A 17,969-nucleotide genomic window follows, 5' to 3' on the forward strand; every position below is an offset into this window, starting at 1 on the left:
GGGTATAATGTTTTTGTTATTTATACTCATTAACGAAATTGAATTATTAGTATATTGGTTTTGTGCAATGTCCATCTGTCCGTATAAACGCAATTTTTATCGGCGCTATTGAAGCTACAGACTTGAAATTTGGAACACATACTCGTGTATATCTCCAATTTATAATGTATTAAAATGTTTCCGATCCGCCCACTAGCAGCGTGGCAAATCGGAAATTGCATTTTCCAATATGCCAGAAAACATATTAGTTGAAGAGCTAGAAAGTTGAAATTAGGAATGCAGATCGGATAAGAGTCTTACAGATAGAGCGTTAAAATTACGATTCTATAATTATAATTCTATAAAGATTTATAAAAAATTATTTGGCGACGCCCATTTGGGGCGGAGAAAATCGGACCTGAAGATATAGTATTCTCTTAAATTCTGCTACATTTTGGACACTAGTGATGCTACATACCTAAACTTTTGTATATATACTCGGGCTGACCACCCAAGACTAAAAAGCATCGACATATATATTTCCGCCCACATGGGGCGTGACAAACCGAAAAAGTTTATATTTCCTAAAGTATAATTATGATTCTATAAAGATAATTAAGTTAAAATACCCTATAATTTTCACATTTATTTTAGCATAAGCATTCAAATCTTGCAGTTATAGTACCATTAGCGCGTGGCAAATCGGGAAAACCTGAATTTTCAACAGTATTAGAGCTAAACTTAGCTACTGAATTGCTGATGGAATGTGAATGAATATTCAGCAGTCGGTACCGACGGACTGCAACGTTCTTACTTGTTTTGTACTGTTTTTAATTTTCTAAAAGCACCCAACTGACCATATGAGGAACTCTTAAATTAAATATTTAGTTACACCAAATTTATATCCATTTCTCTATATTTTAGATTTCAGTATTTACAATTGCCATTTTGCATAACATACATACGATTCATATAAATAATATATCTGAAACTATTCTCAGTAAATCAAATATTGTTATAAAGCTTTATCGTTTCGCCGTTAATTCATCGAAATCCATTCAACCACTTAGAGATAGTGTGGTTACTACTACAGCTTACTCGTCATATTTGAAAACCATAACATATACACCCACGGAATGTGTCAAAACATTTCAGATGTATACAAAATACATGTTTCTTTAAAGTACATACAATAAAAACGACTAAAATTACAAATAACATGCGGGTTGGTTTTCCATTTTTATGTAAACTGCTTATTTCTCACTGCTTACTGCTGTCCATAAAGCAGTTCAGACCCGGGTGGAATGGAGCTGGGATCGACGTTAGCACTAAAGTAATTAGCGGGCGTTGCTACAGACGGTAAGAGCACCTCTGCCAACTGAGGTTGTTGTGAATGTGGATGTGGCTGATCCTGTTGTAAAGTTATATTATAGGGGTTCTGCACATATTCTTGATATATGTCCGACGCATTTCCTGCTTGCACCGCCGTTGACGCCTCATAAATTGGAACAAAGCTTTGGACAATCGATGTATTCGGAATCCTAGGAAGTGACGGGTAAGCATTGTAGGACAGCAAGTGACTAAGGGGCACATCACTTGGTGTCTGTTGCGTCTGTTGTTGGTACTGTTGATGCTGGAATTGCTGATACACAGCTTGCTGATTTTCAACTGAATTCGGCGGTGTAGCTGGCAGCTCAATAGCGTAGCTGTTAGTGCTAACCGTTGGTGGCGAAGTCACCACCTCCCGTTGGATACCAGTTAGAACGGGCCTTGCATACGTATTGGTGTGGACAGCTGTTGAAGCTGAAGCGTCATTGATCAAGTCAGGAAGCAATGCGTTATTGTTAAGGGAAAATTGCTGTTGCTGCTGCTGCTGCTGTTGCTGCTGTTGCTGCTGCTGCTGCTGCTGTTGCTGCTGTTGCTGCTGCTGTTGTTGCTGCTGCTGCTGCTGCTGCTGCTGCTTCTGTTGTTGTTCTGTAGAATGTTGCGAAGGGACTAATATGGGCTGGTGGAATGGAATATTCAGAAGATAAGCTTATAGGCTTAAAAATAAATTCAAAATAGCGAACTTACCTGCGCGAACGTAAGCCTGGCAGCCTGCTGTAGTGCATCAGTTATAGGTGGCTGAAGAATTATACTCCGTCGCGGCGACCCTACAGGTGATGCTGGCACAGCTGTTGCAGCAATCACAGCAGTCTGATCAGGCAGCTGTGATGTATGGCTAGGTAGCACACTCACAGAGGGCACCTGCTGAGCGGCTGTAGTGTTGGTCAATGTCTGAGCTCGCTTTCCTACAAAACGTGTAATGAAATAATTGAATTAATTAGTAACTAAGTAACTAACAAGAACTAAAACATCTAGATTAACGGCACAAACTAAACATTTAATCCAATTTCATTTGATTTTCTTGGCCTAGAGACTCTGGTAAAGCCCACACTTCTAGCTGAAGCAGTCGCAAAGGTTTCCAAATCGTAACCGCGCACTGGCAAAGGCAACGACATTGAATACTCGTTAGTGATTTTTGTTATCTCTAGCGATATGGCTGGCGACACCAAATCTGCAGGCGGACAGTTACCGGAAATTAAAACGCTTCGGCTTTGCTTAGCATTCGACTAAACACCCACACACACCAGACGCACCTTCATCGTGGAAAAGCTCTGCTTTGAGATTAGGCAGAAACTCCCCTATACGCCGCCAAGTAAGCTCCCATAAACCTTCCTGAAGTGAACCGTCCTGGTTATGGAAAACGCGTACAGAGTGCATCACAAGCAACATGTTCTTTAGTATCTCCTGCATCTGTTCTGAAAGCGTATCGGAGCCCACTTTCATGAATCGTTCAATATAGTCCAATATGTCAAGCCACAGGTCATTAAAGGTCGCGCCCAGCTCAATAAGCGTTGTTAAATGCTGCAAGAACATTTTCGACATTATAGTGGCTGTCCGAATGCGTGACTCCTCCAACAGAGAGCTGTCCAGCTGCCTCGTAGCAGGGCTCTCCGGCAGTAGCTCGTTGAGCAGCGGAAACAGAACATTTTGGAAACAAGAGCTCCACTCGGCGCCTGAAAGAGTTTGTAAATCGTGGACCAACAATGCTCGCTGCTGCAGACAGGATATGGCATGCGTTCGCACCTCGCGCCGACAATCCATGGCGAGCCTTGCAATACCCTGCAGTAACGGACACCAGCCAGGCGTCCATAGTGCTCCCGATTGTGACACCGCGCAGCCCTCCTCTGCCCACCAACGAAAAATCTGTGCAGTGCGCGTGTACAACGTGTACATGAGGTCCAGTAACTGAATGGACAACTGTTCGTAACGCTGCGCCAATTCTTCCTGTTCCACGGCATTTGGAGTATTCTTTTCGCCAATGTCGCCTACTGCAGAAGTTAAGTTTCCAGTTGATGTGGACTTGACCACACCTGGCTCACGCGCGCTCTCCTGGCGCTTTTTAATATTACGTTTCTTGACAGTGGCCTCAAATTTTCGACGCTGGTGTATTCCACCATCGCGGCACGCCTCCACAAAGATGCGAATACAACGCACGCAGGCCTCAAAGTTGTACGGCGTAATGTGAGCAACACTGCGAACGATGAAAGCTAGCGAGTCCCAGCACTTAAATAATGCAAAGGGTGAATGATCTTGCAGCTGGCAGTTAAACACCAGCGAGTTGACCACAGGTGTGCCGGACCTGGGTGGTGATTGGGGCCTAAATACAAGAATTGTAAATTATGAACGCTAAATTAACTTTGAAGATGAGAATGTTAAACATGCCTTGATGCTGTGGTCGATTCACTGTCCTTTCCAACCAATATCCAGTTCTCCGCGCTGGGACTAGAAGTAGGGGCAGCTGCACTCGCTGACTTGCTCAACTCTGAATCAGATGTGTAGCCGCGCTCGAGAGACGTAGCCGTTAAATCATCTTCGCCGTCAGATGTGGCGCGGCCATTGGGCGGAATTGTTATCTGCTGTCCAGCTTCACTGTTAGGGGGAACCGCGCCAGCGCCAACGCACTCCAGTAAATTGAAAATTATCTGCCAATCTTGCTCCGAGTGAATATTTTGAGCAGAGGTCTTTAGCAACTCGTAGATGCCAATGGAAATTTGATTAGATATACGCAGCAAAAGAGCTGGCTTTAATGACAACAGACTTTTTAATGATTGCAACACAACAGGGCACAACTCTTCATTGCGCATTAAGTAGATGGCCAGCTTTAGCACAGCCACGATGCAGCGATTAAGAAGATAATCATAGCCGTTCTGTGCGCTGGCAAGTAATAGATGAAACATTTGATCACGCACACCTGACCACAGCAGGACCATGCGATCACGATTGTGGATCACAATCTTTACAAGAAACTCCATCCAAAATACAGTTATGTCTTCCGCATATGGCTGTCCGCTGGATTTTGGTGTTTCTGGTGCCTTTATCAAAGATAATATGCATCTAAGCAGCTCCTGCAGTGACTCTAGTTGCACAAATTTCGACTCCTGCAGCATTTGATCCAGCTGACATTCCTTAATGCACTTCCGACCGTGTTTGATAACCTCTTGCTCTTCGTAAGTGGGCTCCCGCTGACCCTCTGAGCTTATAAATGAGTAGAGGCTAGAGAAAAGACCCAATTCTTGTTTTTCACGTGGTTTCTCCAGTACCAGCATTGCCTTGCCATTAGGTTCACAGAAGTCCTCTACTTCAATCAGAGATTTGGGTAGCAATTTCAAACGGAAAAGCTGCAGAAACAGGTCCAAAATATGCTTCCAACTTTCTCGGAGACTGTCGCCATATCCATGTACTAGGAGAAACACAGTTCGCATTGCCGCTTGCGCCTTAGCATTGAGACCAAAATTCACTGCCTGCTGTATTTCATTGTGGGCTGGCAGTGACTCATTGTGTTCTACGCTGCTCAACAGCGTCGTGAACTTGCACAGCGTTAAGATAAGAGCATCAAAGTCATCATGGAGATTGTAATGCGCCGATATAGCTGCCGATTTACTAAACCCTGCAACAGATAAATTTTTCAATTGTATTAAATAATAAACTTTAATTCGTATCCAGCTGAGTCAAACTTACCGGCCAGTGTCCGCTGATAGCCCGTCTCGGTGCTCTTGTCGAACATAAAGCTCAGAGCACTTAACGAAGCACCCCACACAATATTAAAGATTTGCACATCGTAAGCAGCATCGTTAACATAGTGGAAATGCCCATCATGGGTCGCACCTCGACGCAGCAACATCTTCCACAAATAATTTTCGCGTACGAGCCCAGTTTGTTCAGCGGGCATCACAATCTCTTCATTTCTGCGGGAATAGATAAAACATTTAGAATTAATTATCTTTAAAGCAACAATAACACACGCCACTCACTTAATAGCATTAAAGATCTGCGCTAACATTTCTTGATCAAAATCTTGTCCACCATTTAGGCCGCGTAGATTCTTCGTAAAGTCTTCCAGCGTCATCGGCACGTTTAAACGTTTAGCGTTCGAATTGTGCTGATCCATATTTAGCATGATGATAGCGTAGGCCAAGCGGAAAGCGGCATCCGTATTGGCAAAGGGCTCATTGTTTTGACTCTATAAGTGAAGTTATTGAATCAAGATGGTTCCTTGCATAAAATGTACCCGCTTGTGCAAATGAGTTACTTACATGCCAATGATCCGAGAAGTGTTCCAGTACGAGAAATATTAACGGAGCCTCGCCGGGCAACCGGAAAGTCTCTAAATAGAGACGTAGAGCTTGATCAACGCGAAGCCCAGTGAAGTCAAACGAGTCCACAAAGTTGATGAGAATCTTAGAGTCGACGTTTTTCTTCTTAGAGATATATTCTCCAATCATTTTTTTATCAAGACCAGGGTTCTCTCGCAAGAAAAGTGCCACTTGCATGGGATTAAGTTGAGCATCTAGAATGCCGTGTTCTTGCAAGTACTGAATGCCTTTGTCAGGTCGTTGATTAAACCAGTCAGTACCCTTGGACAACAAGCGCTTCTTCTGCTTAACGGTGGCTAGTTGTTCTCTTGTTATGCCTCCACTCTCTCCCGCAGACTGCAGTCGCAAACGCTGTGAGCTGTTGTTGATGAAGTTTGCTATGTTTTCAACGTGCTCCTCCCCGTTGTCAATGACTATGCCTTCAAGGCCGCTGTTATGGCGTGAGTGTCGACTACCACCAACATCAATCCCTGGAGTCTGAGCCAGAGTGTTGTTAAGACTGTTATTGCTCTTGGCAGCTGCACAGTTACGTTCGATGCAGTCGATGACACTGATTAGCGTATCCATCGCTATAATGTGCGTACTGTAAACTGCATTAGTGGCTGAAAGCGTGTATTTGCTGAGTAAATTGGTGAGACTCTCAAACATGTCTGTACAGTACAGGTCGCAGTCGTAGTTAATGTACAATTCCGTAACAAAACCAGGAATGCGCCATAGTTGCAGCAGATTGTCTAACGCCAGTTCTCGCATCTCATATGGGGTTTTCGGATTATCACTTGCTATGATTTCGCTCACCTTCTTCAGGTAGCACTCCAATTGAAATTTAAGGTGGCCTCGAAGCGATTCAAAGAGCAAAAAACAAAGCTGCAAATCAGCGGCAAAGATGCTAAGACGCTCGGAGCTGAGCAGCTGGAAAATAGGAAACGTGTTAAATTATCTATTCCATTAAGTATTTATAGTACATATTATTACCGATATTAAATTCCTGCACAAATCGTCTTTGACCAGCTCCAGCAATACTTCATATTTTCCAATGTTGTCCGCAGCCACCTCAAAGGCCACGGTCAGCAAACTTATAGCAGTGTGCATCATGCTGTCCGAGTTTTGCTTATCCAATGGATTGCACAATATAATGAGAAACCGAAACAACTCCTGAATGAATGGCAGACCATAAGGCGTTAGCTTAGAGGACAATGATACTGCATCCTGGCTAGACGACTGCTGGGTGAACCGCACTCCCACAGAGTTAATATATTCACTGCTATTGGCGTCGGCTAGTGTTGTAGTTGTAGACTCCTCATCCCCATCGGCTGATTTGTCAAGCTTCGTAGCCTCCACCTGAATCGATGGTACATCTAGTCCTGCACTGATTGTATTCCCAGTATTATTATCAGTTATTGTTGTTGTGGTGGGTGTCTGCGTAATCTTGCCCTGCATATCCAGAATATTGCCAGCTGGAGAAGCAGGTGTAGTGGCGAGAATAGGCGCCTTCAAATGCGTGGGCGGCGCTAGCGTGCTCTGCGGCGTCTGAGGAGGTTCCTCGGCTGTAGATGATTTGCGTTGTGACGCACTTAAGGCCGGCTGTGCCTTACGTTTATGTTTCTCTGCAGTTGCACCAGCTGCTTCATAAATGGTAAACCGCTTTTGTAGCGCTGTATCGCTGCCGTCCTCTGTGAACTGTGGCAGACGCATGAAAAACAACAGCACCATGTCCTTCAGAGACTGTTCTGCAGATCGCCGGAGCAGCTCGCTAAGACGCGACTCGAAACAGATCTTAAAACAGCTGAGCATCACTTCGCACATTGACTCATTGCTAACAGCGGCACCTTCTGGGCTTCGGATTAGGGTGTGAAGCACTTCGATAACACGCATAAATGTTACACTGTCAGAGGACTGATCGGTGCCCATAAAACGGGCATGAGTAACAGCATCTGCAATCATCTCTACAATTACTGCTAGATTTGGTGTCGTGGGATCTAAATTTTCAGTATTAAAGAAATTGAATAAGCAGATGGCAAAACCCAAAGAGACGTTCAAATCATCATGTACACACCAATCAAGCCATATGACAAAAATTTATTGACCGAGGCTAAGGCGAGACTAGTTAATGGTCCAGTGGTGTCTGCTGTTCGAATCACCTCAAGAAAGGGCGCCAGAAACACGTTCGGTTCAATTAAACGCAGATCCTCTATTCGATTTAGCACCTGCTTCAGATCGATGAACAATTTTAACAAGCCGTCCTTCTCGTCATCCTGCATTTAAATGATCAAGTTAAATATGTTTTTAAGAAATTTGTATACATATGTATGATTACATATGTACGTCAGGAACTTACCACGTAGGCTGCTGCGTTCCAACGAGTACCACGTCGCATGGCCGTCATTAAGGTGGCCATTTCACCTCGTACCACATAAATTCCATTTCCTGGCAGTGACATTGTGTCCAGGTTCAGTAATTGCAGATAATTGGCTTCAACCTTTAGGAATTTGGCACGAAACAAACGAATTTTTAATAACCTGCTGCTGCAGCTCTTTTTCTTTCATATGTACATATGATTTACTGCAATTTGACACAGCAAGGCGCACACACACTCATACACACATACACTCACTAATTGTGTATAAAAGAATACGTTTAATTAAACATTTTATTAGTACGAAATTTGTCAATAAATTGTTTGCTAGTTTTTGGTGACGTTTACGACGTGTATGTCCCGTTTCAGTTTATTTACTAGCAACCCTGCCAATATCGATATATCGATAGAGCTAGTATTTTTTCAATTTCTCTATAATAATTGCCATTCTCATTACAATATAAAAAACGTTTAAAATTTCTTAAAAATTTAAATCTTATATGATTTATTGAAATAAACTTAATAGGCCTTGGCTTTGTGAATATGTACTTTGACATATACATATGAAAAGGGTAAAATATTTCGGACAGTGTGGCAGTGCATAACTATTTTGTTAGTCTGAAGCTGATGTCATCCTTGTAGCTGTGCGACAGTATTTACAACTCAAATAACTTATTGAACAAGGTACCTACCTACATTCATTTTGATTTGCCATTTTTATTGCTACTATTATATTATCGTCGAGAATTGTATGTTAAGAACTTTTGAACTAGCTGATCGCCAAGAAGCTGGCTCTAAAAATGGTAACTTTTCTTGGAGGATCATTTAAATTTCAATGAATACTGAACGTCTATAGTAATGAACGATTGCAGACATCTTTAAGAGCTTAAGGTCAACATCGATCACGCAATTGAATGCATGCCATTTAGAATGTCATAAGCACTGCTGAAATTATATACAGAGTTGATATTCTGTAAATTCAGTAATTTACAGTTAACAATCGATTTTATCTTTAGTATTTTTACAATGGCTAATAACACTGTTAAAAGTGCTCGTGGTATATCGCAGGCAACGCTGTGTTCTTTCGAAAGCGCACTTTACATGCACGTGGTTGTATTTTTCTGTCTAGTTATTTAGTAATTTTGTAAAATAACCAAAGTAATCATTGTTGTCCAATGCACGCTCGTTAGTTCAGTAACTTTATTCTTTCGGGTGCTATTTTTGATGGACAAAGAGTAATTTAACTCTTACCAAAGTGATGTGCGCAAAATACTTAGTACATCATTTTCATTAAATTGTTAAACACATACACATGTACATACATATGTATGTATTTTTCAAGAATACCCTTGCGTTGAGCAGTAAATTGTCGCTGATTGATAAATAGGCGACTATAATGCAAACAACGGTAGAAAAACTAACGACATTTAATAATACACTGACCAATAAATCTCATGGACATTGTATTTTGAGGTGTCGCGACATGCTTATGTATGCATTTAAATGTATGTATGTACATACATACATATAAATGTATTTATTCATTTAGGTTATGTATGTACATATATATATACACTTGCCAGAAAAACTATGCGTACAGGCCTAACGTGCGACTTTGATAGAGAATAAATATGATAAATATCAGTATTGTTATCAATATTATATTTTTTAGTGAAAAACTATTTAATAACACACATTTATCAACAATTTTTTTTTAATAATATTATACAGTTTTTTTTTTTATATTTTAAATAAGAAAATAACAACGAAAATTCACTTAGAAAAAGTATGCGTACAAACTAAAAAACAAATCCAAAAATAACTTTTTTTCAACGAAAATTTGAAAATTAATATGAGGTTGGATACCCCTTTCGCTTCTTAGTCTCTTCCAACCGTTTTGGCATCGATGCCACCAATTTCCGGGTGAAATCAGCCGGAATTTTGAGCCACTCCTCCATTAGAACCGATTTGAGCATGTCCTTTGACGTAATTATTCGCTCTCTAATCTTGCGCTCCAAAAAATCCCATAAATGCTCTATGGGATTAAGGTCGGGTGACTGGGGAGGCGAATGAAGCTGGTGTCTAGTATTATAGAGCAACCAGAGCTTGACATTGTGAGCTGTGTGTTTGGGGTCATTGTCATGTTGGAAGACAAAGTCCTCCCCAAGACCCAATTGTCTGGCGCTTTGGTGTAAATTGTGCTTTAAGATATGGAGGTAATCCATATGGTTCATTGTGGACTCAATAAAAACCAAATTGCCCACTCCACTTGCTGCCATACACCCCCACACCATTACGCCACCTCCACCGTGCTTAACGGTTGGAGCTAGATTTTGTACGTCGAACGCAGTGCCTCTCTTTCGCCACACAAGCTTTCTCCCCTTGATACCAAATATACAGAATTTGCTCTCATCACTAAATATCACTTGGTTCCAATACTCTGGATTGACTTCCAAGTATTTTCTGGCGAAATCCATCCGTTTGATTTTATTTGCATCAGTGATAAGTGGCTTCCTTCGAGCAACACGGGCATTTAATTCATTTTTCTTTAAAAATTTTCTTATGGTGTCTTCGTGGAGCTCTTTTTTATATTTCTCTTTAACTTCCTGATTAATCTTGGCTGCAGTTAATGCGGGGTTTAGCCGCACCGTCTTCAGCACGTCCCTCTTCTCTCTCTCGGTCAGCTTTGAGGGCCTCCCAGAGCGTGGCTTTGACTGTACTGAGCCAGTCAAATTAACGTTATTGACTACCCTTTGGACAGAAGAATGCGTTCTGCCAACAATTTCGCCAATTTCCCTAAAAGATTTCCCTTCATCGCGTAATTTCACGATGAGTTTTCTCAAATCGGTATCAATCTCTTTAGTTTTCCTACCCATGACGAAATCTATCAACTTAATGACAAAATTTGCAAACCAACACGTGATTGACATTCTTTAATGCTTTTTTAACCGTAATATGCTGTTTAACGGTACTAAAAGCTTCACACGACGATTAAGAACAGTGGGTTTTTAGTTTGTACGCATACTTTTTCTAAGTGAATTTTCGTTGTTATTTTCTTATTTAAAATATAAAAAAAAAACTGTATAATATTATTAAAAAAAAATTGTTGATAAATGTGTGTTATTAAATAGTTTTTCACTAAAAAATATAATATTGATAACAATACTGATATTTATCATATTTATTCTCTATCAAAGTCGCACGTTAAGCCTGTACGCATAGTTTTTCTGGCAAGTGTACATATGTACATGCATATCATAACATCGTAAATTCGGCTACCAACCCAGTTTAAAATTATTTGTTGTATTTATTTAATTTTTATTGTTGAAACCTACTAAATCTATGCCTGCGATGCTCTAAGCAAACGCTTTAAGTTCTCCTGTGCCAGGGCTCTTTTGACAGCCATAAACAATTGCGAGTCAACAACTTTCCTTTGTTGCTGAACCAGCGGTAGTCGACTAAACCGTTTAGCCAATTCGGCCAGCTTTGGTTGCTGTTGCAAAAAGCTGTCAAGAATGTCTGGGGAAATATTAGCAATTCGCGCTAGCTCGTGAACATGCGGTGTCACGAGAGCAGATGTCCTTTTAGGAGTGCTGAGGTGTGGCGCCCCCAAATCGGTGGCGGATTTGCTTGTGTTTACGTTGTTGCTGACTGGGTCTGGCGTCTGCTTAGTTGTGTTGGGCCTTGGAGATAATACGGGTCGCAACGGAATAGGATAATGATAGGGCAATGAGTTCCGCAAAAGTACGGGTTGCAAGGCTGGTGCTAGGCTCTGTTTCTGGTTGCTGCTTGGGTGCACGGGTCCCACCAGCACATGCTTATATGGCAATCTGTCCGGCCACAATTTATATTGATTTATGAACTCGTTCACACCCTTCATTAGGCTACCCGCTTCCATCTGCGGCGTTGGTGTCTTCATTGTTACAGTTGTATCAGGCCTGGATGGCGTCGTATCGTAGTCGACATCAAAATCTGTATTATTATTATCATTTGCTTCCGTCTTATCCCCGCTATCATTGTTGGAATTGGTTGGCTCATAATCGGTCGACTCCAAGTATGCCTTCATGAGTGCTATACCTTGATCTGTAGAAGTCAGAGAGCGCACATATTTGATTGTCTCATCATCATTTCTAGTGCCCAGCAGACTCCCGAGATTATTTAGGGTGGGCAGCTGATCTATACGCTTAAAGCCCAGCTTAGTGCGAGCCATATCAATCAAATCCTTGGGATAGTCGCCAGCCACTCTTGATGCTACTGTGTTTGTGTACTTCATCGAGGTTGGATTAAGTGTGCTCGGATTAATAAGCTTGAAGGCGGGAATATTATAATAGAGTCCATTTTGTAACTTTGGATTCAATCTTAGCTTATCAGTGTCGACAATAATTGGACTGTCTTGCCTGTAGAATTTGGGCATCAAAGGAATACGGCCCCTGATACATTGCCACAGAGCCAAATGCAAAAGGAACTTCAGCAGCCCAGCGAACATTCTACTCAACACGAGGTTAAAAGAACAACTGATAAATCATTGTCGATTGACCCTTGTAGAAACCTAATCCGTATTCTTGTTTGCTACCTTCGTGGAATTCTCTTTTCTTGTTTCCACGAATGGTCGACGGCGTAGGCGAAACGTTTTATACCTGTTGGGCCATCGATACGATTTCCATTGAAAATTCATCGCCTTCGACTACCTGTATCATCAAATTACAGATGCCTTCTCAGAATTTTCAAACTTAGCGGTTATACATATGTATAAATGTTCGTTTGAAAAATTTCAATTTTAAAATACTAAACTAGAGTTTATTAAATATACATAAATCCCTTAAACTAAAGAATCTAAGTCCGAGGGGAAAATAAGTTGTACACTGAGCGCCCAACTACGCTTAGTAATTAGGAAATAGGCGAATTCCCTGTATATGGGAAACCTATATGTATTTACATAGTATCGTACATGAATTTAGCAGCGAAAGACAAAGTGCAAACTGGAAAGTAGTGTATGTAAATGTTGCTTGTGTATAAAATAGGACTGCGATGAGCATCGTGGTATTATCATTTGGACACGCCAACCAGAGCGGGGCGTATGCAACGTTCGTGTAGTTTGTAGCCGAGCTTGGTAACCTCTATAACCGTGTTTGCCTCAACAGTGGAGTCTTCTTTTTGGAACAATGCTTCGTGCAGATTGGGATTGAATTTTTCATTGATTGGATCAATTGGTTCTAGACCATGACGCTTGAACACCTGAAGCAATGAAGCGCGTGTCATACTTAAGCCTTCAAACAGATTCTTCAGATCGGAATTGCCGTTAAGCTAAGAGATAAGACCAAAAGTATATTACATTATGCGTTGTTGATGAGAACTTAATTACAATTACTTTCTCTTTAGGAACTGCTTGAGTTGCATGGCCAAGTGTGTCGGCTACTTCTAAGAGATCCTTGCAAAAACTTTGTATTCCAAAAATTTTTGCATCGCTTATTTGTTTGTTTAACCGTGTGCGCATATTCTCGCTATCAGCCAGTGCACGCTTATATTTGTCTAAAAGTTCGCTGTTTTGCTCTTTAACTTCCGCCAACTCTTGCGTCAGCCGCTCGATTTCCAGTGATTGTGGCACTTTTTTCTGGTCCACGGGTGTAGCATCGTCAGCTATGGCTTGCTCCTTTTTTTCCGTTGTATAACCCCGCAGCAATTGTGATTGGGAATGGCACAGCCAGCTGTCATGATTTGGTTACAAGAATTGAGCGTCCATTATTACGTCACAGAAGTGAACCCATGTGGTAGCGCTCACCTTATGTTCTTTATACAAGTCGTGGGTACAAAGTTGCCTACGCGATTAGCTAGCATTTTCATAGTTACAGACGCTTTCGTTGCCATTGAAGTTATTGTTTTCTTAAAAAATATGCAACTTTTAACAACTCTTACAGTCACAATGCACTGAAATAATTTTTGCCTCAGCGCTTACTGATTAATCGAGAACACAAACGATATACATATGTACATTCAAAATACCAAAAACTGAACTGGTATTTTATGCACAGCATTGAGCTTTTTGAGCTTACTGTGAATATTCAAATAAATGATAATATATTTATATCAATGATATAATAGTTGGAAAACACAGGTATGTATTTATTTTATTAACACCAAATAAGCTGAACGGACTGATTGGTTTAATTTATACACAATAAATTTGTAGTTACAATGGATTACCTTGAAATATCTATATTTTTACATAAGGTGTACGCCTGTTTGCCGCAGGGTGAACGCAATCAATTATATTTAAAAACAGCATACAGTTACGCCTGCAACTGTAGAAAATTATTAAGACTCGCTACACATTTTCTCACTCGTATACAAAATATACGAAATACATATATGTACATATATCTATGATTACATATGTATGCATGTACATACATACATATGTATGTAGGTAGTCTTTCTGTTGAGATCAAATGCAAATATTCAAGTATACCCTGTAACCGTATATTATACAACCGGGGATTCACTTTTGATTTAACTTTAATACTTTCTTGATACTGGATGAAGATGAACATGTTAATTTATCTTTCGCATCAGTGAATAAAAGTGTAATAGCTTATTAAATGATGTAGAACTGTGTGCGCGGTATATTCTATTCGAATACAATAGGAGGCTGCATTATTGTTTCGAGTACGATCTTTAAAATTCAAAGTACGAGTATGTGTGCTTTTTCAATACAGTACTTTACATATACATACATGTCCGTGTTTGTGTATATTCACGTACGTATGTAAATAAATGTTGTATTCAGGTGATGTATATATTATATAAGTTAAGGCATAGGAACCCATTTAGTTGAAACTTAACACTGTGCCAGTGAAGTTGCGATCACATTTATCGTAAAACAACGATTTTAACCATCCTGTCAAAATGAGCGACGAAGAGATGCAATTGGCTCTCCAAATGGCAGCCAACTCCATATCTGTAGAGGATGATCCCGATAGAAACGAAACACAAAATTCTCCGAAGCCGTTGAGGAGAGCACGCGTTTTAGATTTAACTGAAAGACGTAAACAGTTTCGGTAAGTAAAAAAAAAAACGAATTGAAAGAAACTAACACAAGAACATTGCAGTGGTAGCTAAGTTTTGCTTTAATTCTGAAGAAAATTCAGTTTTTCCTTATTTGTCACGCCCCTCGTGGCGGTAGACAACTCATTTTTGGCCAGTTCCTAGAATGAGCTGACGGTACCGTAACTGCAAAACTTGAATGCTTACGCTTAAAAAATGTTAAAATTATGGGGTATTTTTCGATTTAGCACGCCCCTAAGGAGGCGTAACAATTATTTTGGGGCTATCGATAGATAACCAATAACCAATAACTCAACTATCCAAATTTGAAGCTTCTTGCTCTGAAACGGTAGGATATATAAATTCTTGCGGTTTTGACGCCTATATATATATAGATATATATCCACCATAGCTCTTTGGACTTGAGTGGTTAACCCAACATTCACTTTCGTGAATAAGTAGAAAAAGACATGAAAACATAATACCAGCTGTTAAAAGTATGCAATATAAATGTTAATGTCCACCTTAGGTATTTTTGGGAACCTATGTATATGTTTTTATTAGCATTTTGCCGGATGCAGTCTACAGTCACATTTTTGTATTCAATAAAAAAAATGGTTTGAAACTCTTTGCTGTGAAATTTTATAATGTCTACGACGCCAGAATCGTTAAAATACAATCATGTAAAACAAAGTCCGCGACAGCCGCAACAGTGCCATAATGTTAGCAAAAGGGATTTATATGACAAAAATGCTTCCAGCACAGCCTCTGACGACGTCATGAACAGCAGCTGGTGGTGGTGAGCTTTTTTGTCTCATTTGTCATGACCCGCTCATCTGCGCATAAAACAGATAAATGAAAATGCTTCACATATTCGCTATATCAACTACACTTTTTTCATTAAAAAATCCGTTTCTTTAAAATCATTGGTTAATAGAAGAAACTTTCTCGCTTTTTTTCTTTGCAGGCGTACTCGCAGCCTAAACGCACCGTCACCGTTTCAGCAATTTGGGCCATGTGGGGGTATTATGAAAAACTCGGCAATGGTTATGCAAATCCAGGATCCAGCCAGTCAGCGTCTTACATGGTACAAGCCCCCACTCACTGTGCTGGTCATCAAGAAAGTCTGCGATGCCTCCGTATTAACGCCATTCGTACAGCTGGTCACTTGGTTGGTTCAGGAGAAGAATATGGTTGTTTGGGTAGAATCTGCAGTGCTAGACGACATTACTCTCAACGAAGACCTACAATTTCGCTCCGTTCGCGACAAGCTCGTGACTTTCAAGCAAGTTTTTAGATTTATATAAAAAAAGATTTATTTATATAAAAAAAGATTTATTTCTAACAGAGATGGTCGGGATGATCTTACAGACCGTATCGACTTTATCGTATGTCTCGGTGGTGATGGCACACTGTTATATGCTTCGTTATTGTTCCAGCAATCGGTACCACCTGTGATGGCCTTCCACCTAGGATCTCTAGGCTTTTTGACGCCATTTCGTTTTGATAATTTCCAAGAACAACTAACCAGTATATTGGAGGGCCATGCAGCGCTTACATTGCGTAGTCGGCTACGTTGCGTTATGCATCGAAGAAGCGAAAATCGCCACGGGTTTGAGCACGCGGGAGATTCGTGTGCCGAGCCACCGTCCCCCTTGGCCAACAGCATATTAGTATTGAACGAAGTCGTAATTGATCGCGGCCCATCGCCGTACTTAAGCAATATTGATTTGTTTTTAGATGGCAAGTATATTACGTCGGTGCAGGGCGATGGTTTGATTGTGTCCACGCCCACGGGTAGCACGGCGTATGCGGTGGCCGCTGGTGCCTCCATGATACATTCTTCCGTGCCTGCCATTATGGTAACACCTATATGTCCGCACTCGTTGAGTTTTCGACCGATAGTAGTTCCCGCAGGTGTTGAATTAAAAGCAAGTACTAATAATAATAAGCTATTAGAAGAAACTAAATATGATTTGAATGAATGCGCGTTTTGCAGATTTCAGTTTCACCTGAGAGTCGAAACACTTCATGGGTGAGCTTCGATGGTCGCAATCGGCAAGAGCTCTTTCATGGCGACAGTCTGCGCATAACCACGTCAATTTATCCCGTCCCCAGTATTTGTGCCCAAGATCAAATCTCTGACTGGTTTGCGTCTCTGGGCGATGGACTGCATTGGAATGTGCGCAAGCGTCAGAAATGCCTTGATGAATTATCAGACTTAACTGCATCTGGATCGGAAGATACATTCGATGAGATTGAAAATACAAAATTGTATGATGTGTAGTGCGCAGAGACCCCCATTTGGACAATAATAAGCTTGTAAGCTTTCACTGTAGTGCACATTTGTGCAATCTCTTTCTGTTTATGTGCCTATAACTTAATTTAACATTATTTTAATATTTTTTTTATATTGTTTGATTTTAACGACTCGAATATTTTGAAAAATATATAAAAAATAATCTATTTACACTGTCTCTGCTGAGTTGCCCATGCGCAGCATGCAACGAAATACTTCAGTTTAAGTGAACATTAATTTTCGTTCCTGTATTTATATATAGGTGTATATCATTTGTCATGTACATGGTTGGTTACATGTTGCTCACCTCGGCTTAATATGTTTGCACTGCTATAGCCATTCTATTAGCAGTTCCGATGATACGCATTTGGGCTTATCGAGCATCAATTAGAAGGCTTTTTGTCTAGGCAAAAAAATAAAGAGAATGGCTAATGCTTCGCAGGTATACATAAGATATATATACACTTGCACACAAGATTTTTGCCATTGTTTCATGTTTTAAGCAAATTTTTTTTACTGTGGATTGTTTTTGCCTTTTTTGTTAACAGATTCAAGGTGTGCGAATCAATATCAAAGTATGTATGTGTGTGGGTCGTGT

The 17,969-nt window shown here is 40.6% G+C and overlaps 4 protein-coding genes across 8 annotated transcripts; 1 reads left to right on the top strand and 3 right to left on the bottom strand.

Annotated features, from left to right (window-relative positions):
- Positions 1–877: 877 nt before the first annotated feature.
- garz (Sec7 domain-containing protein garz) lies at positions 878–8,424 on the bottom strand. Of its 3 annotated transcripts, XM_089261065.1 has the most exons (10): positions 8,014–8,423; positions 7,732–7,930; positions 6,651–7,654; positions 5,619–6,587; positions 5,337–5,545; positions 5,044–5,270; positions 3,748–4,972; positions 2,619–3,682; positions 2,053–2,270; positions 878–1,984 (listed from the first exon to the last, which is right to left on the bottom strand). In XM_089261065.1, exons 1-10 carry the CDS (start codon positions 8,113–8,115, stop codon positions 1,247–1,249), a joined length of 5,955 nt encoding a protein of 1,984 aa, XP_089117191.1. In that variant the 5' UTR covers positions 8,116–8,423; the 3' UTR covers positions 878–1,246. The 3 variants fall into 3 exon arrangements, with proteins under 3 accessions (XP_089117191.1, XP_089117194.1, XP_089117193.1); XM_089261068.1 differs by lacking the exons at positions 878–1,984; positions 2,053–2,270 and adding an exon at positions 2,340–2,536 and having other exon boundaries at positions 8,014–8,424; XM_089261067.1 differs by lacking the exons at positions 878–1,984; positions 2,053–2,270 and adding an exon at positions 2,340–2,536 and having other exon boundaries at positions 2,604–3,682; positions 8,014–8,424.
- Positions 8,425–11,132: 2,708 nt separating this feature from the next.
- Positions 11,133–12,807, bottom strand: link. The gene has a single exon (XM_018103126.3). The coding sequence runs from the start codon at positions 12,515–12,517 to the stop codon at positions 11,372–11,374; it is 1,146 nt and encodes a 381-aa protein (XP_017958615.1). The 5' UTR covers positions 12,518–12,807; the 3' UTR covers positions 11,133–11,371.
- Positions 12,808–12,943: 136 nt separating this feature from the next.
- Positions 12,944–14,016, bottom strand: Roe1 (grpE protein homolog, mitochondrial Roe1). Its single transcript, XM_018105218.3, has 3 exons — positions 13,811–14,016; positions 13,400–13,736; positions 12,944–13,335 (listed from the first exon to the last, which is right to left on the bottom strand). The coding sequence occupies exons 1-3, from the start codon at positions 13,894–13,896 to the stop codon at positions 13,078–13,080; spliced, it is 681 nt and encodes a 226-aa protein (XP_017960707.1). The 5' UTR covers positions 13,897–14,016; the 3' UTR covers positions 12,944–13,077.
- Positions 14,017–14,853: 837 nt separating this feature from the next.
- Nadk1b (NAD kinase 1b) lies at positions 14,854–17,413 on the top strand. 3 transcript variants are annotated; one of them, XM_018105215.3, is made up of 4 exons: positions 14,854–15,086; positions 16,040–16,357; positions 16,421–17,003; positions 17,072–17,413. In XM_018105215.3, the coding sequence occupies exons 1-4, from the start codon at positions 14,935–14,937 to the stop codon at positions 17,357–17,359; spliced, it is 1,341 nt and encodes a 446-aa protein (XP_017960704.1). In that variant the 5' UTR covers positions 14,854–14,934; the 3' UTR covers positions 17,360–17,413. The 3 variants fall into 3 exon arrangements, with proteins under 3 accessions (XP_017960704.1, XP_089117240.1, XP_017960703.1); XM_089261114.1 differs by lacking the exon at positions 14,854–15,086 and adding an exon at positions 15,630–15,871 and having other exon boundaries at positions 16,421–17,007; XM_018105214.3 differs by lacking the exon at positions 14,854–15,086 and adding an exon at positions 15,631–15,871.
- The last annotated feature ends 556 nt before the right edge of the window (positions 17,414–17,969 follow it).

Source organism: Drosophila navojoa, chromosome 5 (genome assembly GCF_054131105.1).
Source record: "Drosophila navojoa isolate 15081-1374.11 chromosome 5, UAZ_NAV_1.0, whole genome shotgun sequence".
Classification (NCBI taxonomy): domain Eukaryota; kingdom Metazoa; phylum Arthropoda; class Insecta; order Diptera; family Drosophilidae; genus Drosophila; species Drosophila navojoa.